This window comes from Sarcophilus harrisii, chromosome 2 (genome assembly GCF_902635505.1).
Source record: "Sarcophilus harrisii chromosome 2, mSarHar1.11, whole genome shotgun sequence".
Taxonomy (NCBI): Eukaryota; Metazoa; Chordata; class Mammalia; order Dasyuromorphia; family Dasyuridae; genus Sarcophilus; species Sarcophilus harrisii.
The window spans coordinates 32296814-32320721 of record NC_045427.1 but is presented as its reverse complement, the minus strand read 5'-3'; the positions used below and the strand labels follow the sequence as shown (position 1 = coordinate 32320721).

At 41.3% G+C, this 23908-nt stretch overlaps 1 protein-coding gene across 2 annotated transcripts in view; it reads left to right on the top strand.

Moving 5' to 3' along the window:
* EIF2AK3 (eukaryotic translation initiation factor 2 alpha kinase 3) overlaps positions 1 to 23908 on the top strand; it is a 96804-nt gene that overhangs the window by 12214 nt on the left and 60682 nt on the right. Inside the window, exon 2 of one of the 2 annotated variants that reach the window (XM_031957118.1) lies at positions 11298 to 11462. Coding sequence is in view for 1 of the 2 variants with exons in the window: in XM_023495259.2 (XP_023351027.2) it covers positions 14801 to 15402 (602 nt within the window). In the remaining variant the exon portion in view is untranslated. Of the gene's footprint in view, positions 1 to 11297; positions 11463 to 14469; positions 15403 to 23908 lie in introns of those variants that run through there. The other variant, XM_023495259.2, reaches the window with a different exon arrangement.

Genomic DNA, 23908 nt, shown 5'->3' with positions numbered 1-23908 from the left:
GCCACTAAGGTGACTTTCCAAAAGCTCAGGTCCAATCATGTCACCCTCTTATTCAATAAACTTCAGTACCTCCCTCCTTCCTCCAAGAACAAGTCCAAAATCCTCTATTTGTCACTCAAAGCCCATCATACTTGGCCCTTTTCAGTCTTCTTATACCTTACTCCCTCACAGGTAATTTTTGATTCAGTGATACTGCCCTCCTGCTGTTCCAGGATACTCCATCTCTCGTGGCCATGCATTTCTCCCACTGTCCTCTGTGTTTGGGATGTTCTTCCTCCCCCTCAGAATTTTGATTTTTCTTTCTTTAACTTCCAACTAAAATCCCACCTTCCACAAGAAGCCTCTCCTAATCCCTTTTAATGCCAGTGCCTTCCCTCTGTTAATTGTTTCCTCTTTATCTGTCTATTGCTTGCTTTGTTTGTATTTTTTTTAATATTGTCTCCTCCATTAGATTGTAAACTCTTTGAAGGCGGGGATTCCTTTTTCCTCTTTTCCTATCCTCAGTGCTTAGTAATGTCTGTCATGCAGTAGGCACTTAATAACCATTTATTGATTGATTCCCTCAGTTTCCTCATCCATGAAACACAGGTAATACTAGCACCAAACCTCCCAGAATTGTTATGAGCATAACATTTCTAAAGCATTTTGCAAACTTTAAGGTGCTATATAAATGTTAGCTATTATTATTATTATTATTAATTATGATTGAAAGAAAACCAGTCCAATTGCAGCACTAGAATCTCAATTATTTTCCAAGGCCTCTACAACACATCAAAGAGACTTCTGAGTGAAGGTAGGGAAAAGATTGAAGGAGCTGGGCAATCAAGGGATAATAATAAACTCAATGGTCTTTGCCAAAACAATCCCGTAAATCAGTAATGAGGATCTTGTAATGCAAGCATTGAAGAGCCAAAGTAAATAGAACCCAAATTGGAGGGCCTAGAGCCCCCTGGCCAATCGCCTTTGCTGTTAATATCTTCTGGCGTGTTTATTATCCGGCAGGAACAAGGAAGAAACACAGGTATCCCATGATAATGACTCATACCTTGGCCTTAAGAATCTGAAAACTGCATCGAAACTCGTCAGGCCTTAAACTGGCAACAAACAGAAGGATGTTGGGCTAACGTCTCCATGCAGCAAGTATTTGTGGATTTAATTTGACTTTGAAATAGAACCAAGACTTCAGTCAGTGTTAACCAGATTTGTCCAAAGGAGACCCAGCCCAGTCTTGTACAATTCCCAAAGATTTTATGAACCTGTGAAAAAGCCAGTTCTCGTCCTTCCAGTCTTCCTGTCTGCCAGTTAGCTTCTGATCATCTCCACCTCTTCTTACAGATGTTACTTTGCCTTCTACCCTTTGTCTCCATTTACTTCAGATCACAAAAATATCTTTTCTAAGGATCTTTTATTATTGTTTTAAAAATAAACTTAATTGATAACCTCTCTTTTTTCACAGCAATCACTTCTAGAAATAGCTTCCTTTCCATTTCCTTCATAATTAAGCTCTCATAATAAAGAGAAACAGTAAAATAATAACAAGTGACACAATGATGTTCATGTCTTGACAGCATGTGTAGCTTTCTACCTGTCACCCCCTGTCTCTCAACTGAAAAGTGGGAGAAATTTTAGATATTTCAGGCCACCAAAAGATTTTCTGATGGCTTAGGGGAGCCACCCCTCTGCTTCCATGTGATCACTTAATTAATTAACTATAGATCCCTCTGTTGGAATTGGGAGTGAGACTGGAGCACTTTCACATGGAGTTGTTCCCAAATTGATGTTGGCCTTTTACTTAGAGCACCTCCCATCAGCCATTCTGTTCGTGTGTTTGTCCCTGGGATTTTGTTAGTGTGCTCTGTCCCAGATGAATTTAGAGTAACTTCTCCCTCTTCTGCTTCTGCTGTAACCACTCCTTACTGTCAAGCTGGTATGTACATATAATTATATATTACAAACTTGGAAGTTGTAACCACGAAATCCACTCCCCAATTATCCATCCCCTCTCCCCTCTACTGGATCACCTCTCTCCACCCCCTAATAAATGGGTGGACGGGTCATTTTATAGCTTTATTTTGGGGCCAGACTTGTTCTTTGTGAGTTCAAAACATTTATTTCTGATTCTTTTGGGATGGCTACTCTTTCCATTTACATCACTGTAATCATTGAGTTTATTGTTTTTCTGGCTCTGCTTACTTCACTTTGTATCAATTCATGTAAGTCTTGTCATATTTCCCTGCATTCATCACTTCTTAAAGACATTCCATTATATTCATGTACCACAATTTGCTTAGCCATTCCCCAATCAATGGATATTTATTTTGTTTCTAGTTCTTTCCTATCACAATAAATAATTTGACATATATGACACCATTCCTTTTATTTAGTACCTCTCTAGAGAATATTCTTAGCTGTAGAATATTTTAGCCACTTTATTTGCACAATTCCACATTGCTTTCCAAAAAGGTCATATTATTTCACATCTCCATCAACAATATATTAAATGGTAGACCTGGAGATTTTAAAAAGGGTTTACTTATATTTTTAAAATGTATTTTTATTCTGAAATTGACAAACAGCAAATAAAATGGGCATATACATATGTATTGTTTATATATCCATACGTGCATGCATGCATGCAAACATACACACATATTAAATACCTTTCAGGGAGAAACTAAACTTCAGGGAGCACTGTGAGTCTCAGAGGGACAGTAGAGGGCTATGTAGGAAGGCATAGTGATTCATTCAGATGTCAAAAGTTTGTCCCAATGACAACCCCAAATTCAATTCCTTCCAAGAGGAACCACTGTAAGTACCTTTGCAATATTAGTTTATAAGCTCTTAAGAGCTTGTATCATATGAATTTTCTTTTTTTTAATAGTATTTTTTCCAAATACATGTAAAGACAGTTTTTAACATTCATTTTTTTTTAACTTTGTGTTCTAAATTTTTCTCACTCTCCAACACAGCAAGCAATCTGGTTTAGGTTAAATATGTGCAAAACTTTTAAACATATTTCCATATTTGTCATGTTGTGCAAGGAAATCAGACCAAAAGGGGGAAAAAAAAAACACAAGAAAGAAACAAACAAACAAAAAGGTGAACACACCATGCTTCAATCTACATTCAGTCTCCATTGTTCTCTCTCTAAATGTGATTGGTATTTTCCATCCCAAGTCTATTGGAATTGCCTTGAATCACCATATGAGAAGAGCCAAGTTCATCACAGTTGTATCATATGCACTTTCTTTAGGATGAAATAAAGGCTTATACTCTACCTTGATGTGTGTTACCTGGAGTGATCATATGGATGCTGTGGACCCTATGACCCAGACTCATGGAAACAGGAGAGCAGTTTTCGGTGGTAAATTTTGGGTGGGGATATAATGGGCCAAAAAAGAGAGAGACTCTTTTGAGATAAACCTCTTCCCCAAATCCTAATCCAGGATTAGACCCACTTTTTGTGAGCCCAGAAACTTTGGGGAACCCTGAACAATGAGTGACAACTCAGTCAGGAAAATGACATAATAGAAAAATAGAGACATATGGGCGTTTCCCTGTAATGAATTTTTAAAAAAATTATTATAGCTTTTTATTTACAAGCTATATGCATGGGTAATTTTATGGCATTAACAATTGCAAAACATTTTGTTCCAACTTTTCCCCTCCTTCCCCCCACCCCCTCCCCCAGATGGCAGGTTGATCCATACCTGTTAAATATGTTAAAGTATAAGCTAAATACAATATATGTATTCATGTCCAAATAGTTATTTTGCTGTACAAAAAGAATCGGACTTTGAAATAGTGTACAATTAACCTGTGAAGGAAATCATAAATGCAGGCAAACAAAATAGAGGGATTGGGAATTCTATGTAGTGGTTCTTAGTCATCTCCCAGAGTTCTTTCCCTGGGTGTAGCTGGTTCAGTTCATTACTGCTCTATTGGAACTGATTTGGTTCATCTCATTGCTGCAGATGGCTACGTCCATCAGAACTGATCATCATATAGTATTGTTGTTGAAGTATATAATGATCTCCTGGTCCTGCTCATTTCACTCAGCATCAGTTCGTGTAAGTCTCTCCAGGCCTTTCTGAAATCATCCTGCTGATCGTTTCTTAAAGAACAATGATATCCCATAATGTTCATATACCATAACTTATTCAGCTGTTCTCCAACTGATGAGCATCCACTCAGTTTCCAGTTTCTGGCCACTACAAAGAGGGCTGCCATAAACATTCTTGCACATACAGGTCCCTTTCCTTTCTTTAATATTTTTTTGGAGTATAAGCCCAGTAGAAACACTGCTAGATCAAAGGATATGCACAATTTGATAACTTTTTTAGCATAGTTCCAAATTGCTCTCCAGAATGCCTGGATCTGTACCAACAATGTACCAATGTCCCAGTTTTCCCACATCCCCTTCAACATTCCACATTATCTTTCCTTGTCATTCTAGCCAATCTGACAGGTGTGTCCTGCAATGAATTTTTCACAAATTCACATGTATTTTGGGGAAGGGCATTATCACTGCAAAGTTGTAACAAAGAGACATTGGTTCACTTAATTTCAATTCCTTCAAGATCCATCCTGGAGGCACCTCCAACTAGAAGCCTTTTCTGAATTATTATTTTCTCCTCTAATTAATATTGTATTTACTTATCTTTCTGCTGGAGGATAAATGCTGTAAACTTTAGCAGAATGTAAGCTGCTTGAAGGCAGGCTCTGGTATTTATTTTGTCTTTGTATTACTAGTCTGTAGCACTGCACTTTTAGGATAAAACCCCCGTAAGGTTACTGATATAGGGAACTCTCAGATGAAGGAGTTCCTTCCAGTTACCCACCATGTTTGGGCAATCACTGCTTCCTTTTCTAGATATTCCTCACTATCTTTTTAATGTTTTGTTCTTATTACAATATAGTTTTAGAGAGTCACCGAGAAACTACACGATTTGCCCAGGCTATGTTACTGGTTCAGTTCATTACTGCTCTATTGGAATTGATTTGGTTCATCTCATTGCTGGAGATGGCCAGCATGTGACTATCAGTCACATAGCCAGTTGTTATTGCTTGTCCCTTAGACTCAAAGAGGACCATGATATTGGGAAGGTGATAGCATGACATGCAAAGGAATTGGGTTTGAGGGAGGGAGGGCTGGCCAGGGTCACCGGACTCACTGTGTCCTCCAGAACTATCTGGGCCCAGTGGCCAGAGAGAGATCAGGACAACTAGAGACGGCCCTGGACTCAGTGGGAGAACTCGGCCTCTGAAAGCCAAGGTCTTTAAGCTAAGTCAACTATCCATTCAGTAATTAAGACTAGGTCAGAAAGAAATGGCCTTTATGGCATCACCTCTCTGATGGACCTTCCCGAGTGAAGGACAAACAATAGATAGCCAGTATAAATTGGAGGAAGGATGTAAGCCCAGATAGTTGGGGACCATATCGCTCTGGTTCCCACTGTCCCTAGGGATAATAAATATTGGTCGGATTGGGTTGAACTGGACTTTAAAGTCATCAGAAGTGCAGGTCGTCTCTGGAGGTCACCATATGGCCTACCAGCCTTGTGTTTGTCAGCTGTCTTTGGAAGCAAGACTTTGCTCCATCCCACCCAGGCTATTCTTTGTGTGAAATTGGGTTCCTCTGCAGAAGTTATTAGGGAGACATGCTGGAAGAAAAAGCTGACCATCTCTTCCTCCTTGGGAATTTATCAGATTTCCATCGGAGGATGATCAGAAGACTTTGTGCAGCCTTGTGGGACAGCTCTGGCCGTTGCTGTCTCCCTGCTCAGCCTGCTCTATGATTGAGGAAGTAGCATAAATCATGGGGAAAATGCTGGCTCTGAAGTCCAGGGAAATGGGACCAAATCCCATCTCTGATGGGGACCTGCAGTGTAACCTTGGACGAAGCAATCTCTCTCCCTGTGCCTCCCCTGTAAAATGAGAAGGCCAGAAAAATGGTTTCTGAAGAGGACTCCTGACAGCTCCTACCCACTGGCTGAGTCCTTTAGGGGGGTTATTGTGAGATATCTGAATGGAAAAATGTGAATTATTCTGTATTTTTTTAGGTATGTAGATAAAGATACACACAGAGTTTGGGTTCAGTCTCATTATAGTGCCCAAAGCAGGAAGATCTTCCATTTTGTTATATATATATTAATAATATCAATAATAATAATAGTCAATATTTGAATAGAACTTTAAAGTTTACAAACACTTTACATAAATTATCTCATCAGATGTTCACAATAATCCTGTCTGGGGAGGGAGGTGCCATTATTTTTTGTTGTTGTTGAGTCATTTCAATCATGTTCAACTTTTCATGACCCCAGTTGGGGTTGTCTTAGCAAAGATACTGGTGCTATTTCTTTCTCCAGCTCATTTTATAAATGAGGTAAACTAGGTAAAATGACTTATTTAGGGGCACAGAAGTAAGTGTCTGAAGCTAGATTTGAACTTCAGGCCTGGTGCTCTATCCACTGTACCACCTAGTTGCCCCCATTTTATAGATGATAAAACTGAGATTGAGAGAGAATGAATGGCTTACTTAAGAGTCATGCAGTTGTGAAATGTTTGGGATGGGATTTGAACTCAGATCTCCCTAACTTAAGTTTAACACTATGCACAGCAGCATTGTAAAGTCTATAAAATGCTTTACAAACACTAACTCATTTGATCTTCTCAACTACCCTGTAAATACCATTATTATCCCCATTTAACAGATGAGAAAATAATAAATTAGTATGTGAAAAAAAGGTTTATTGTAAAATTTGGGATCTTAGAATCCATTGAATCCAACCCATAATTTTACAGATGAAGAATCCAAGGCACAGAGAGAGATTAAATGACTGTCCCAGAGTCTCAAAGCTAGTAAATGTCTAAGATGGAAGATTTTGTGACTTTGGTGACTTTAATCCAGGGTATATATTTCACATCTTTCTCTTTATGTCCATATTTTTATAAAGTTTTGCATTTTAAAATGCCCAAATAAAGAGAAAAGATTCAAGGTTCTGTGTCTTTTCAAAGGACTTCTTTGAAAATGCAATGAATGACTCCCATGGGCTTCTCAGAATATAATCAGAAGAGAAACCTTGTGGTCAGAGCTGCAGTTAGAAAAACCAGACTGACACACTTTCCTTTACTGCCTGGGCAAGTCAGAGGTATTTTTGCTTAGGAACAGTCATTACTTCCTTTTTTCCTCACCACCTCCTTTACCTACCTCCTCCCTGCCAAAACAAGGTGCAAAAAAAAAAAAAAAAATCTAAGTTATCTCCCTAGTCCTAACATGGAAAATAACCAGTTGCCATCTGGGACCGCCTGACCTTGATCAGAGCTGGCTCAGAATTAAAAAGTTGTTTGAATCCCAGAAATCTCTTCCTGGATTACCACAGTTCTGGAATTTAGGAGCAGTCTTTCTATCTGAAATCAGAACCATAGCCTGTCAGATCTAGAAAAGACCTTAGGGCTTAATTATGTAACTGAATTCTGTCATTTTACTCTTAAGGAAAATTAGACCCAGAAATAGGAAGAGACAATCTATACAAGTAGCAAGTAGCAGGGCCATTTACTTATTTATGCTGCTTTTTAGAACAGGCTCAGAGCAAATTCAAATTTTTGGCTTCTTTAATCATTCCAAGAGGGGGCAGGGAGGGTAGAGCATTGGAAAGAAAGTCCCTTCACTTCTTTCTCTAGGTTTTTCTGGGTCACTAATAAGACTGGTGTACAGCAAGCTGCCTCCAACTGCAGATGGTAAATAGAAGGGGATTTAAGTCAAGGGCAAGAGTCCTTCAGCTCCCAGCCTCCTCCCTGAGCACATCACCCGCTGGACTTTAGCCAGTGACCAGGATCCTCAGGTGAATAAGGGCTCCTGATCCCAGTGGGCCCCACCCTACTTCCAATCAACTCACTGCTCTTACCATCTGTCCCTGGCATGCCACCATTGGTCATTAGCTAAGAGAAACTAGCTTTTGTACCCTTCTCCTGCCCAGAGCTCATGAGCGAGGGGACTTGTTTAAGAGAAGTGATAAATCTGACCACCTTTGGAGACTACAGTTACTACACCTGGAGTTCCAACCTGGCTCCAGATACCACAAGCTGGGTGAGCCTGGGCAAGTCACTTCATCCTGTTTGTCTCAGTTTGCTCATCTGTAAAATGAGCTGGAGAAGAAATGATAAACTACTCCAGTAGCTTTGCCAAGAAAACTCCAAATAGGGTCACAAAGATTTGGACAAACCTGAACAACGGCATAATAGTTGAGATAAGATATGTAAGGTGCTTTGTAAACTTTAAAGTGTTATGTAATTGGGGAAAACTTTATATATATATATATATATATATATATATATATATATATATATATACATATATATACACATATTCATATACACACATATATGTATGTATATATATAAACTCCTAACTTATGTAAGGATTCTTGGGAAAGATCACAGAACAAGAATGATGGTGCTGCTTATTGCACTCGTGAGCCATGAGGAAATTGCTTTCGCCATCCAGGACTAACTTGAGAAATCCTGTGCTGGGAAGCTGGGTATTGCTGGCTCTCCTTGGAAAGGAGCCTCTCCCCTGGCCAGTCTTTCGTGGGATCCTCAGCGGTGGGGAGGATGGGCTCAGTTCCTTTGCCTTCAGAGCCAGAAGGCTGCAGCCTGTTTGGGGAGAAAGCTAGCCTGGCAGCTCCACCCATCACAAAATAACAGCCCAGAAATGCGGTTCCTTGGGGAAGGAGAGAAAGGGCAGGAGTCAAGATGACTGTTCTCTGACAGACTGACCGGAGCATTTCCAAACACATCGCTGCAGGAGAAGGGACAGAGTCAATTGGTTATATACAAAGTGCCTGCTCTGTTAGAAGCACCCCAAGGATCCCATCTTCCCCAAACTGGGCTAAACCTTTCTCTTATACTCTAATTATATAAATAACTTCATAAATTGGCCCATTTTAACCTCTCCAGACTTCTCACACTTTACTCCTGTCCATGAATACTTAACTTGTATGAGTATTCTTCCTGTTTCTTGAGTCTCATTTTCTTAGGAGTAAAATGGTAGAATTCAGTTACATAATTAAGCCCTAAGGTCTTCTCTAAATCTAGTTCTGATTTCAGATAGAAAGACTGCTCCTAAGTTCCAGAACTAGGGTAATCCAGGAAGAGATTTCTGGGATTCAAACAACTTTTTAATTCTGAACCAGCTCTGATAAATGATTAAAACCAGTATGAGTTGCTCTTTCTCCAGCTACACATTCTATCTACCTTCTCCATGCCTTTGCCCTAGCTGTTCCTGCCTCTTATTTCCCTGGCTTTTTTCACTGATCAACTCAAGTCTCACCTTTTGCAGGAGGCCTTTCTTGGTCTCTGTTCTTTCTCCATCTCCAACTGTTAGCCTCTTGACTTCCGAGATGACCTTCACTCTGCCTTGTATATAGTCTGTATTTATCTGTTATTTATGTTGCTTCCCATTAGAATATAAGTTCCTTGAAGCAGATCTTTCTTGGTGTCCCCAGAGCTGAGCGTCATAGGGAAAGGGATAGATTAGCTTTATAATGCAACTCTGCAAGTCTTTTTTAAGTACCTACCATGGGCAAGGAACTGTGATAGGTGCCGAAGGCATTAAGACAAAAATGAAAGCTGCTTCTGCTTTGAGCAGGACAGGAGTTGTAAAATAACCTTGGAAAGAAAGTTCAGAAGTCAAATCGACAGGTGGAGTGTCACGGATGCTCACAATGGGAGAGTATCCAGGAAAAGGGATCTGGAGATTGTGTCCCCATTCAGGGTAAGTAGCATGAGAGCTGAGTTGATTCAGAAGTTCAGAGATGTCTGCAATGTTGCAGAGAGACAATGGCAGGTATGTGAACCATTAGCTCTGTCTGTAAGCAGGTGCAGGTGTCTGACCCCAAAAGGCAAAGGTTGGGAAGGAGGAAGTGATGAATGACTGCAATGTATGGAGGAGACTGTCTGCCAGTTTGACAACACAATAACACAGGTGTGAGACCTATGACAGTAGCTGGAGGGGATGGGGATGGTTGAGTGAAAGTTTTCTGAAGGATGGGGAATGACTGGGAGCATCAGCCAGTAACTTGCCTGTAGTTTGGTAAGATTGCTGACCTTTAGTCTTCCTCTAAACACTCTTAACCCAGCGTTCATAAGTTATTTGTCAAATATTTTGATAATTATTTTAAATTAATTTCCTTTGTAATTATTTTTTAATTATAGTTTTATTACAATTGATTTTCTTTGTAATCCTTTCTATTTTATCCATTTAGAGACAGTATTCTGAGAAGAAATTCAAATTCAGAGGCTTATAGGATCCTAGGGTAATAGATTTAAAATTGGAGACTCAAACCCTTTATTTTATAGATGAGACAATGGGGGTCCAAAAAGGTTAAAACGCTGTGTCTAAGGTCACACAAATAAATACTAAATGCTAGTGATTTGTGATAATGATACTATGTGTGAAGGTGATAGTATGATGTGTAATCCTTTCTCCAAATCCAGTGCCGATTGGGGTTAGGATCCTAGTTAAGCTGTTCACTACTTTTATAACCTTGGACAAATTCACTTCACTTTCCCTCTCTGTAAAATGAAAGGGTGGGTCTATCAGGGGTCCTCAAACTACAGCTGTGGGCCGGATGCAGCAGCTGAGGATGTTTATCCTCCTCATCCAGGGCTATGAAGTTTCTTTATTTAAAGGCCCACAAAACAAAGTTTTTGTTTTTACTATAGTCTGGCCCTCCAACAGTCTGAGGGACAGTGAACTGGCCCCCTATTTTAAAAGTTTGAGGACCCCTGCTCTCTGATGTCTCTCCCAACTTTCTGTCTATGATTCTGTAATGAGACTCAAAGCAGCCTAGTTATTCCTGAGAGGTAATCATAATAATTCAGATTTCTATTTTGCTCTAAGGGCTACATGTCTTTCTTCACAACAACCCTGGTAGATAGGTGGAAGAGTGGAGTTTAATGAAAGAAATCAATCAAATCACCCCACTCTGCTGGAGAGAAGTCTCCACATGCTGAGCTCTGCTACCTTCCGAGGGGAGATTGTGTCTGTATTGAGCCGATCAATCATAGGCTTTAGACTTTTTGTGGAGTGACAGTCCTTGACCAACTGTAGTGAGTTGGGATTGGAGGAAACCAAGGAATCTTTGTTGTACCTTGGAGGTCATCTATAAACTCATCCTTTTAGTCTCCAGAAGTTGGAGCTAATGGAGCCCAGAGTGTTCTGTAACTGACTTGGGGAAGTCCCGGAAGGTATGAAGGATTTTAGATTTCCCATCTTTCTTGCTTTGTCCTAGGTTCATCCCAATCCCCCCAAACAACTGATGGCTGGCAGTCTCTGCATCCAGGGTCAAGCACAGGTGGGACATTGATTCAAGGATCTACAAACAACTCAACAAAAAATCTACCTCATACCTAAGGGGCATAGTTTGAGGATTTCAGCAAAAGGACTTCAAAGAGCTGTGAGTTACCCCTTACCTCCCCATGCTTTTTGAGCCTAGATTCTCCACATACTGATAGGGAGAACAGCACTGATTTCTTGTGTGTATGTGGGTGTTGGTGCCAGTTGTTCTTACTTTAGTAAATACTCCTTTCTAAAAGCAGATTAGGGCTGGATGGATAATTGGTAATTAATCCATAATCATGGTGGGAAGTACTCCGATGGGAGCTTGTGAATTGTATCAAATTAGAACTGTATAGTGGGAAGTACTCCGATGGGAGCTTGTGAATTGTATCAAATTAGAACTGTATAGAATGGTATAGAACTACAGAGAATTGTCTAATTGTATTAGAACCATATATATTTAAAAAGAGCATTGCCCCCTGTCACTAGCACTACCCTAAGAGAGGGAGTAGCTTATGCTCTGGGGACCCCGTGGTCAGTGGGACTGGGAGTTCGGATAATCTCAGAGTGTGCACCCAGTACAGAGACACTACCTCCTTGGCTTGTCCTTGTCCAGGTGTTGCTGGAGCTACCTAACTCCCGTGGCTGTTGTGCTAGAGCACTGGGCTGGATCCAGCAAAATGAATTTCAGCAGGGGGAATGCTAAGTTTTATATCTGTATAAAATAACACCACAAGTAGAAGGTATGGTTGGAGGGTGGTTGTTCCAGAAAAGATTTAGGGATTTTTAGTGGCCTTCAAGCTCACTGTGAGTTAGCAGAACTACTACTAACTCCACTACTAATTTCCACTTTTTTTGGAAGCCAGAAAAGCTCAATCAGTTTTGGGCTGAATTGAGAGATTCAAGCATAAAGATGTCCCACTGTATTCAGAACTTATCTGGACCATTGCATGGCTTAAGAAGAACTTTGATAAGTATTGAAGGAAGGGTGAACAGACTAGTGAAGTACCTTGAGGCATATCATATTGAGGGTAACCAACAGGTCCCAAATCTGTTGGTGAATTAGGGGAATGTCTTTCCCAACAGGTAAAGGCTTCTCTGGCAGAATGGGCAGATGACAACAGTTTGTTCTAATGGCCATGAACATCCAGGAACAATGGGTAGAAAAGACAAAGAAGCAAATTTAGGCTTGGTCCAAGCTGACCAGAAGGGAAAAGAACTGCCACAGAAAGGGGGGGGGGGATGTGGAGGGACTTCTACTCAGTGGGGGTCTTCAAGAAGGGGCTGGATGAGACCACTATTCCATGTAGAGGATTCTTTTGAGATGTGGATGAATGAGATGGCCCGGGGTCCCCTCTTTGATATGTCTTTTCAGAAGCAGGAACAGCTAATTACACTCATTTATATCCCCACCATGACCTGCACACACAAGGCACTTAATGATGAAATTGAATTGTGGGAAAGGAACAAACATTTATTAAGCACTTACTGTGCTCAGGCACAGTATTAGGCACTGTGCTCAGGACTTTACAAATATTTGTTCCTCACAACATCTGGAATGTAGGTGCTCTCTCATAGTCCCCATTTTACAGAAACTGACAGACAAGAGATAGGGTCACAAAGTGACTGAGGGCAAAATTGAACTCAGATCTTCCTGACTCCATGCTAATTAATTAATTTTCATTAGAGAAGTGAGGTTAGTGAACATCCAGAAAAAGCAGTAGATGACCAAGGACCAGCCAAGCATGTCAAGCTAACCTCATGGCTTTTTCTGACTGGCTTCTTAACTAGTAAGTTAGTGATAGTTTGCTTAGTCAACAGTTTTTCATTTCATTTCTGTTTGCCTTAGTTTCCTCAGCTGAAAAATGGATATAACAATAGCACCTCCTTCCCAGGATTATTGGGAAGATCGAATGTGATAAAGTGCCTGGTGCATAGTAGGTGCTGCTCCTTCATTCTTGAAGAGAACCATGACGTTGGGAAGGTGATATGTGATGTGCAAGTGAATTGGATTGGAGGGCTGTGCAAGGTCACCAGCCTCACTTTCCTCTCCGGAGCCATCTGGGCCCAGTGGCCAGAGAGAGATCAAGATGACTGGAGATGGCCCCGGATGCAATAGTAGGTGCTATACAAAAGCTAGTCATATATGCATGCATACACTCGTATATACATATACAAAACACATACACATCTACTTGCACACACATACATGCATGTTCACATCTATACATATACATGCATAAAACACATACACATCTACTTGCACATACATGCATGTTCACATATATACATATACATGCATAAAACACAAACACATCTACTTGCACACACATGCATGTTCACATATATACATATACATGCATAAAACACATACACACCTACTTGCACAACATACATGCATGTTCATATGTTTACATATACATGCATAAAACACGTGCATACATATACTTGTACACGAATACATCCATATTCACATATATAACATGCATAAAATAGATGCACACGCATATTTGTCTAAATATGCACATATACACAAGTTTACATCTACACAAACACATATATATATAACACACACACACACATATATATATATATATATATAAACTCTAGTTATCGGTATTATCACGTTCTTGTAGAGAAGATAGGGAATAAACGATAATGTAATTAGATGGTGTCAGATGACCGGAAAAGGACTTGTTAAATGAATGAATGGTCCTTTCCATGTCCCTTTAAAGTTTACACAGCATTTCCCCTACAGTCACCTTGAGGCAATCATACCCACTTAACAGTCCAGGAAATAGATTCAGAGAGGTTGTAAGCAAGGTCACATGTCCTAACTGCTTTCCCTACTACTGAGTCACTGGGCTGGGCAGCTTCCAGTGCTTGAGATTTTAATCAGGCACGAAGAGGAACTCCAGATTTTTTTTCGAGCTGAGATTCCTTTAAGGTTGGCTCCGCCCTCACCTTGGACTCCGCCTCCCACTTTTCTCTTTTTACTTGGGAACTGCCCGATTGCGTCATGGACACTGCCCCACCCCTTTACAGTCAGAATCAGCCACGTATGAAGGGCTGCTTCCAGCCGATCAGAAAGGAGGCATCGCCGTTCCTCAGAGTGGCGTTACTTTGAACCAATCATGCTTCCGTATTCTTGCGGCTCCCCACACCTGAGGGGAGGTGATCATCTGGCTTCTGACCAGTCCTGTCTCAGATCGATTTCCGCGAGCTCGAACGGTAACACCAATCAAGTAGAGAAAATGTGGGGAGACGTCTCTTCCATTGGTCAGTCACACCCGGAAGAGTGAGGGGCTTCGGGAGCTCCAAGTACGATTTGATTGGCACGCGCTGTGTTGACAACCAGAGAAAGCACGCCCTACCCCCGAGTCTCTGCCCCAGGACACTGAATGGCAGCTATTCCGACTAATAGAGGGACTCATCTCATGGGGAGGGCCAACATGCATGGGGAGACTACCCAGTGAGCGGTCCCAGCGGCTGGTGGGGCTGTCGAGGAGGCGGCCCTTAGACGTGGCCCGGGGAACCGAGCTGACTGTCAAAGCAGTCTGGGTGTCGGCACGGCCGCCGAGTGTTCTCTGCCCGGCCGCCCAGAGCTCTCTGCCCGGCCGCCGAGAGCTCTCTGCCCGGCCGCCCAGAGCTCTCTGCCCGGCGCGGGGCTTGTCTGGAGGAGCGGGAAGAGGTTCGTTACGGCGGCGGAGTCTCCATGTCCGCGCGGGCGGGACGCCGCTGATGGAGCGCGCGACGCGCCGGGGCCCGCTCGCTCTGGCTCTGCTGCTGCTCGGGCTGGCGGCGGGGACGGCGGCCGCAGCCCCGGATCCGGAGCGCAGTCCGGAGTCCCCGGGGCCCACAGTGGAGGAGGACGGCACGGCCTTCGGCCTGGGCGCCTCAGCCGCCCCGACTTCGGCCGCCGCCGCCGCCGCCGTGCCCTCGCTGGCGGCCGCCGAGGTGACGGTGGAAGACGCCGAGTCGCTTCCGGCGGCCACGGGCGAGCAGGAGCCACGGGAGCCGGACCTGGACGACGAGCCCGAATTGCGGCCGAGCAGCAGGTGCGTGAGTGCGAACGCTGAACCTCCCCTTGCTCTTTCCCTCGCGCCCCGCCGCCCCGTACACAGAGGGAAACTGAGGCCCCGGGCGCCCCTGTGTCAGGTTCCGAAGGGCAAAGCAGGATCGGAGCACTGCGGTGGAGAGGAAAGCACGGGCTCTGCAGGCAGGTCTGGCGCTGTGTCCCTCCCCCTCCCGGGCCTCCGCTTTCTCGCCCGCAGAACGAGGGGCTTGCACTGCTCTCCCCCGATCTAAACTCCGCTTCCTCTGCACCAAACCTGTCGTTCCTTGTTCCAGGAATACACTTTGACAGATCATCGAGGGGTAAACCGAGGGCTAGAGTTCGCAGCAAGACTTGCGCCAAATCACAGTGGTAGCATCTAGATTTGGATACAGACCGTTCAGAATCAACTTTCTTTCATTTCTTTCCATCAGATAGTGGGCGGTAAGAGAACTGTGGGGACTGGGAGCCCTTAAAGGTGACGCGGCTTTTCCACCCTGGCAGCCTGGAGGCCCCGGGTGGGCCACCCCCACTTTGTAGGGGGGCCCGGGCTGAGAAGGTCCGAGATCAGTCCAGGGGCTTAGCCCGCACTTGTGCATTACCGTCTGCCACGTGCAGAGGTGCTGGAGCTACCTGGACAGAAAGGAAGCGGTCCCTGCCCGCCAAGAATTCTCCCGGGAAGCGCGAAATGTTCGCAGATAAGTTGACGCAAAGTAAAGTCCGGAAGGAGAGAGTGTTAACTGGGGCCCGAGAGCCCCGAAATGTTTATCCCGGAAGAGACCTTAGAGAGCATTTCTTGCAATTGTCTTATATTGGTAGAAGAAGATCGGGCCCCAGAGCAGGGAAAGGGATGGTCCAGTAGCACGCAGCTCCTTAAGGGCATAGACCCGGGTCCTCCTGACTCCTGGTCGGGTCTGGGTCCTCCTGACTCCTGGTGGGGTCCGGCTTCCCCTGCAGGGCACATGTACGGACTTGCCCCATCTGGAAAGGCACAGGAAAAGAGTAGAGGGAACCGATTTGGAAACCCTCTTTCAATTCCATACACATGGAAGCTGCATGTTTCTTCCCTACGATAGCTCTGAGGCAAGACTGTCAGGCTCAGAAAGGGAACAATAAAAGATTAAAGCTGGATGGAGGCTTGTGAAGGCTCGCTGATTGCTAGAGCGAAGTGCCTTTCACAGGAAGGCCGTGGGAGGAAACCCGAGAGCAGCCCCCTGCGGTCCAGACCCAGACGGTTGATCGGTTTCTGCCCTGGGCCCGGCCACCCCTCCCCCACTCCAGAACTGCACGTCGGATTCACCTGGGGGCCCAAGTTTGTTTTGGCTGAGGGGCTGTTAGAGCTTTCACTATGTCTGTCTTCCCACCACTTCCGATTTCATAGAATCAAATCAGTCTTTTGGAGTTGAAAAGTGCCTTAGCGACCAATTCCCCGCTTAGGACTCGGTACCATTCTTTTCCAAATGAGAGTCTAGACCCTGACCAAGAAACAGAAAGGGGAGGGAGAGGGTGTTGAAAGAACAAAGCTTCCCTAGAAGTTATGGGTAGGCAGAGTTTTGGGGCGATGCTAATCTGCCACATGCAGTTATTTTCCTGAACACATTTAATAATCATTTCCCACAGTGCTTAAGACCTCAGGAGGAGCTGCAGTGAGCCAGGTGGAGAGGGCTTAGCGTTTTCAGTCATTGAAATGGGAGAAAAGAGCTGGAGAAAATAAATCTCACTTTCTCCCATCCATTGTTTTCTTCTTGTCAAAGTCAACTTTAAAACACAAACACACACAGACAGAAACTATATTTAGATGTTTGAATTCGAAGGTGCTGTTGCTGTTGCCTCTTTGAGATTTTTCAGCAGGAACTTTTAAAAGATATGCTACAAAATGTTCTTTGAATATGGCTGCCTTTCCCCCATCCCCTCTCTCCCTGTATAAACTTTGTAAGGTGGTTCTGAATCAAGGATCAAAAATGAGTCTAGTTTCTTAGCTTCCTACATCTTAACAATTACAGAGCACTGCTATGGAATGGAAGTCATCCAATAACCTCTCAGGATTCTGCTTTGAATTGAGTCAGTTAATTTCATCCTGAATTGCATCTGTCACGCAGTACTTGAGCTAGAAAACTGGGATGAACACTCAGCTATGTAAAATGACTAATTCTGGTTTACTAACTACAACCAGCTGTTTAAGTCAGACAAATGAAAACTGATTCAGTTCTGTAAATTCAGATGGAGATAATGTCCTCTCTCTTGCACTGTTGTTGTAAAGATCAAATAAAGGAAAGCTTGTTCTAAATATACCATACCCATGATTACTTCAAAGTATTTTACAGATAACTGATCTTCACAACAACCCATAGAGAAATACTGTGTTATTTAACAAGTAAGATTTACTGGAGAAATTAAACCAACTCTAATACTCTAAGATTAAGAAACAAAAAAACTAACATTGTTTTCAAATTATTATAATACCACCACCTTAAATTTTATTCATTTCTTTGATTTATTATTAATTCTAATTGTTAACAATATATAAAAACAGTTTATAGAATAGAAAATATTCATAAATAAAATTAATCATTAATTTGTTAATCTCTCCAATTTCTTTAATATCTCAATTCCTCTTAATTCTAGTTCCTTTTCTCTGTTAATTATTTCCTGTTTATGCTGATAAAGTTTGTGTATATTTAGTTGCTTGTGGTCTCCTCCACTATGCTATAAACTCCTCAAGGGCAAAGATTCTTTATTTCTTTTGTATGCACAGTGCACAATGCCTGGCCTGTTATAGGTGCTTAAATGCTTATTGACTGGCTGCTCCTAAACTCTATGTAGGGAACCATTTAATGGACTTTTAGATGAAGACCAGTTTAAAGTAGATTATCTTTGGTGAAATTGTTTCTTAGTACTCTGCTGAAGCAAGCTTCAACATTAACTTCATAATTAGCTCTTCTTGAAAAGATATTTGCTATTATTCTTTTGCAACTCTTCCATGAATCAGACATGTGTTGAAAAGATTATTTAAAAATAAATTTCAAAAGTACTCAACTAAAATAAATCAGACAAATTACTATAAAATAGGCGAGTTTTAGTTTGATGCCACTTTCTTTTTATTCCTGTAGAGTCCAAACAACTTTTTATTTTTGTAATATGTTGCTGTATAATGTGTTCATGAAAGTATTAGTTCCACTATAACAGCCCATATCCTGTTTGTATCAAGGAGGAGGAGGAGTTAAGGAAACAGATTTGAGTTAACCAAGCAAATTAACCTCAGCGACAGCTGAGAAATATTTGTAAAATTATAGACAAGTAAATAGGTACTAAAATTCTTTTATGTATTTTCTTTTGCTACTCTTAAGTCATCGTGATAATTCCTAGCTGTTTTCAAATTTTTTCTTTAATAGAATTTTCAATGTTTTATTTGTTTCGAAAAAGTTAATACTGTATGTTAAGTTTTGGTCACTGAATTTAATTGCTTTTTAAAGTTTATTTTCGCTGTGGCAGAATTATGAGATATACTTTTGTTCCTAAGAGACAATTTCAGAATTTTGAATTTAAAGTAGGGAAGAGCTTTCAGCTCTTCTACCTCCCTCCTATTTTTCAGTCAGTCAAACAAGCATTTTTCAGACACCTTTACTAAGGTGATGGGTATATAAAGACAAACAAAAGCAAGTTCTACCTGCCCCTAGAGCTTACTCCTTATAGGAGGAAATATCATCAACTTAAAAGGAAATCCAAAATCTATGCAAAGCATAAATATTGGGCTTTAGACAGCTTTGTTTGATTCTTCACCATGTTCAGTTTTGACTGAAAAGTGAATCTGATTTTGAGTTTGTTGTGGCAGACTGGTCTTTTGAAGGCTTTGTCCAGCTTTTTTATGTAAAGGTGTGGAGAGCATGGGATGAAAATGTAAGAATCCTGTGGGTGGAAAGCACTTTATGAAAAAGTTTTGTATGGTTAAAAAAAATCAAACTGAGTCCTGGACATGTAAACTTTGTTACTGTAGTTTTTTACAATAATATCTATATGGAGCAGTGGGTCTAAAGGTGAACATAGTTGTTTAGTAATTTATAGAATAGAATAATAACTCATAGCTACATAAAGCTTTATGGTATGTAAAGTGCCTGTAAGGTAGGAGAGGTAGGTTGACTAACTAAGTCATAGAATCCCCATCTTATGGGTGAGGAGACTTAAGTAGGTGAAGTGACTAGTCCCACAGCCAGCAAGGGTAAAACAAAGAATTTGAACTCAGATCTTCTGGAGAAGAAGAAACTCAAAGTTAGTGGAGGTTAAAGTGGTTCTAGATTATACAATTAGTAGATGATCCAGTATTAGATCTCAGATCTTTTGACTTGTAGGCCAGCATGAGGAAAATCCATTCATTTCAGCTACCTCATGTTGGTATACCCAAGGAGAAATTTAGCATTTAAGAGACTAGGAAGTTAATGGTAGAGCTGAGGGTTTCTAAGTACCCGAATACTACTGAAATCAGAGTTTTTGCATAGTGGCTGAGGGTTAGGAACTGGAAGATTTATTTTTCAAGGAAAAAGATGATGTTTAGCAGGTGGGGAGAGGAACAGTTAAAGATTTGAACTCTTCTGGGAAAGTGAGGTATCAGGATAAAAGGGCATGGAGTCCACAGAAATAATCTGATCTACATAATTTTATCAAATGGTCAAAGTCATTTTTGACCAAAATACAAATGAAGAGTGCTGAAAAAGCTTTTCTGTTTGTGTGACTAATGTTGGGAAGTCTTGTTGGGGATCTGGGCCTAGGAATTAGATTCTTTTTCTTGATTTGCACAGTAAGTGTGTATGATTGTATCTTCCTGATTCAATTTCCTCAAACTTAATTACAAAATTATTTTCAAAACATATGCATAGATAATTTTTCAACATTGATCCTTGCAAAACCTTGGGTTCCAGATATTTCCCTCCCTTTCCTCCCAGTCCCTTCCCTAGATGGCAAGTAATCCAATATATCTTAAACATGTTAAAAAAGTATATATATTAAATCCAATATATGAATACATATTTATACAATTATCTTGCTGCACAAGAAAAATCAGATCAAAAAGGGGAAAAAATAAGAAAGAAAACAAAATTCAAGTCCTCTCTCTGGGTGTAGATGGCTCTCTTCATCACAAGATCATTGGAACTGGCCAGAATCATCTCATTGCTGAAGAGAGCCATGTCTATCAGAATTGATCTTTGGGGCAGCTAGGTGGTGCAGTGTATAGAGCCATGCCTAAAGTCAGGAGGACTTGAGTTCAAATCTAGTCTCAGACACTTAACACTTCCTGGCTGTGTGACCCTGGGCAAGTCACTTAGCTCCAATTGCCTCAGCAAAAAACAAAAACAAAAACAAAAACAAAAAAAAAAACAACCAGAATTGATCTTTGTATAATCTTCTTCTTGACGTGTACAATGATTTCCTGGTTCTGCTAATTTCACTTAGCATCAGTTCATGTAAGTCTCTCCAGGTCTCTTTGACATGGTTGGTTGTTTCTTACAATAATATTCCATACCATTCATAACTTACTCAGCCGTTCTTCAACTGTTGGGCAAACACTCAGTTTCCAGTTTCTTGCCACTACAAGAAGGGCCACCACAAACATTTTTGCACATGTGGGTCCCTTTTCTTTCTCTAATATCTCTTTGGGATACAAGCTCAGTAGAGACACTGCTGGATCAATGCGCATTTTGATAGCCCTTTTGAACATGGTTCCATACTACTCTCCAGAATGGTTGGATCAGTTCACAACTCTACCAGCAATATATTAGTGTCCCAGTTTCTCCACATCCCCTCCAACATTCAGTTTTCTCAGACATAATATGATTTTTCCTCTCCTTTCATGAACCCACTTCTCACAGCTCTCATTCCAGGTTGCCTTCCAACTCTATCCTTCAATTACAATTGTTCTGTCCAAGGTTACAACTAGTTCTCTTTTAATTGCTTAATTTGATGACTTTGTTTTGATTCTCCTCCTTGACATCTCTGTGATATTTGATATCACTAACTACCTCATCCTCCTAAATTTGTCCTTCTCCCTAGTTTTTTATGGCACCATTCTCTATCTCTCTGGCCAGTTGTCTTTGCCGGGTTGTTATCCCTGGATGTCCCTTATTGCTTTTTTTAGGGTCCTTGTCTTTTTCTACAACTTTTCTCTTGGGGGCCTCATCAGCTGCCAAAGGTCCAGTGATCATTTCTGCGTTGATGATTTTCAGTTCTATCATCCCTGCCTTGTATAGTTTCCTTAGATCTGCCTCACTACCTGCCCTGCCTAGCGGATGTCCTGTGGGTATTTCAAACTCAGCATGAACAAAATGGAATCCAGACAGGTCACTTTCCCTAGTGAGAGCATCCCTGTCCTTCTGGACACTCAGGTCCTCACTTTGAGTCATCCTGATCTTCCCACTCTTCCCCACCCACGATCTCAGTCAGTTAGCAGCCGTCACTTGTTCTTCTACCTGGGATCCCTTTCATCTCTCTCCTTCTTTCCATTCTACCATAATCATTGGTATCTGAGCTATCATTGACCCTTGTTCTAATTGTTCTCTCTGCTTCCAGTCTCTTTGGCCTCCAACCCACCCTCCAGTCAGCACCCACCTGTGTTTCCAGACTAGTCTCTCACCCTCACACATCCGCTTCGTGTTGCAGCTGAACCAGCCTGCTGCTGCTGCTGCTGCTTCTCTTACTGGACAGCCTGTCCCACTTCACACCTTGGCACAGGCTAGTCAACATTCTATAATTCACTCCCCTCTTGCCTCAGTTTCCTGAAATCCCTGGCTCCCTTTAAGGTTAAGCTCCAGGGCCATTTTGGATAAAGAGGCCTTTCTTGATTTCCCCTGCAATGCTTTCTATTTACTTTGTGTCTATTTTATATTTTTTGTATACAATGTTATTTCTCACTAGTATAATGTAAGCTCCTTGAGGACAGGAACTGTTCCCTTTGTATCCCTAGTACCTTGAACCTAGGAGGTACTTAATAAATTTGCTTGTTGATTGAATATTAATACAGTATCTGAAAAATATAGAGGACAGTCTCTTTCCCTTATAATCATTGGCTTTTTGAAAGTATAGTGGTGGGTGAAATAATTTTCTAAAGCAACACTGCCATAAATAGGTGATTGACCACATTAGGTTAAAGTCTGTGACTTTAGGCTTTGGTTATACTATTTACAAGTTGAATGAATGCCTATAATATTTTTTTTTTCCATTCTGTCACCTTGGAATAGTACAGGTGCACATTCAGAAAGGGGAAGTGAAAAAAAAAATACAATTTCTGATTTACTAAAAGAATTCAAAACTAAATTAATGAGGATCCAAGATACAGAGCTGGAAGAGGTAGTAATTAGTAATTGTATCCTTTTGATCTTTAGTTTAAGTGAATTTATTGTTATTGACTTTGATGGTCCATGAGAATCTCATGATGTCCAGATGAGGATGGTGATCGAACTAGCCTGAGAACATGTAGATTGTCAGCCTCGAGATGGGGTCTGACCCAGGAATCCAGGACAAATGTTCTTTCCACGATAGTAGCTGTATTACTCATTTCATTTCTGATTTGCTTTAAGGCAAAAAATGAGCAAACTGTTGAACTGATAAGTTTTTATCTTACATTTGGTCTTTTTCCAGACTGGATGAAGCCAAACCCAAAACTCACCAGAGGAAGAGAGGAATAATATTTTCTCCTCATTTAAACTCACTTAAACTAAACTTGGTACATCCAGGTGAATAGACTGGATAGTGGATAGACTGTGGAACTGGAGGCAGGAAGATTCATCTTCTTGGATTAAAATTGGGCTAAAGATACTTTTTAACTGTTTGTCTCAGTTTCCTCATCTGCAAAATGAGCTGGAGAAGTAAATGGCAAACCACTCCAGTGTGGTTGCCAAGAAACCCCAAATGGGGTCCCGAAGAATTGTTCTAAACAACAACAAACCTAACTTGGTTTTAGACCACTAGCAACATTTTGTTGTTGTTGTTGTTCTCCTTCAGTTTTTGGAAACTTATCTTTTATCTGACTCAAATTGACTTCCTCCTTCATTTCCTCCCTCCCTCCTTCCTCCCACTTTCCCTTCTTCTTTCCTGTTTCTGTGCCTTTTTCTTGAATTTCCTTCTTCCTTCTTTCCTTGTTTCAAGATTCACCTTATTTATAACAGGACAGTCTTAAGATAGTAAGTGTCTGTTGCCTTGAGTAGCTTTGCAAGTTTCTAAAAAACAGTTTTCAATTGTTTCTTGCTAGAACAAGGAAAAAAAGATTTTAATTTCTTTCAGTACATCATTATTAAATAGATGCCTTAGTAGTAATGTGAGCGTTGTATTGTGATAATTGAAAGAAAATGTTGCCTTTTTTTTTTTTTTTTTTTTAATCCAGTCAACTGGTTTTTGCTTTATTTTGTGATTTCCCCATCCTCTCCCTTGGGTCATTTAGTAGGTGTTTACTATAAGTTTATTGACTGACTCCATAGTTGAATTAGATGTTAAAGACTTAGCATATTTTTCAAGTACAGCTTAAT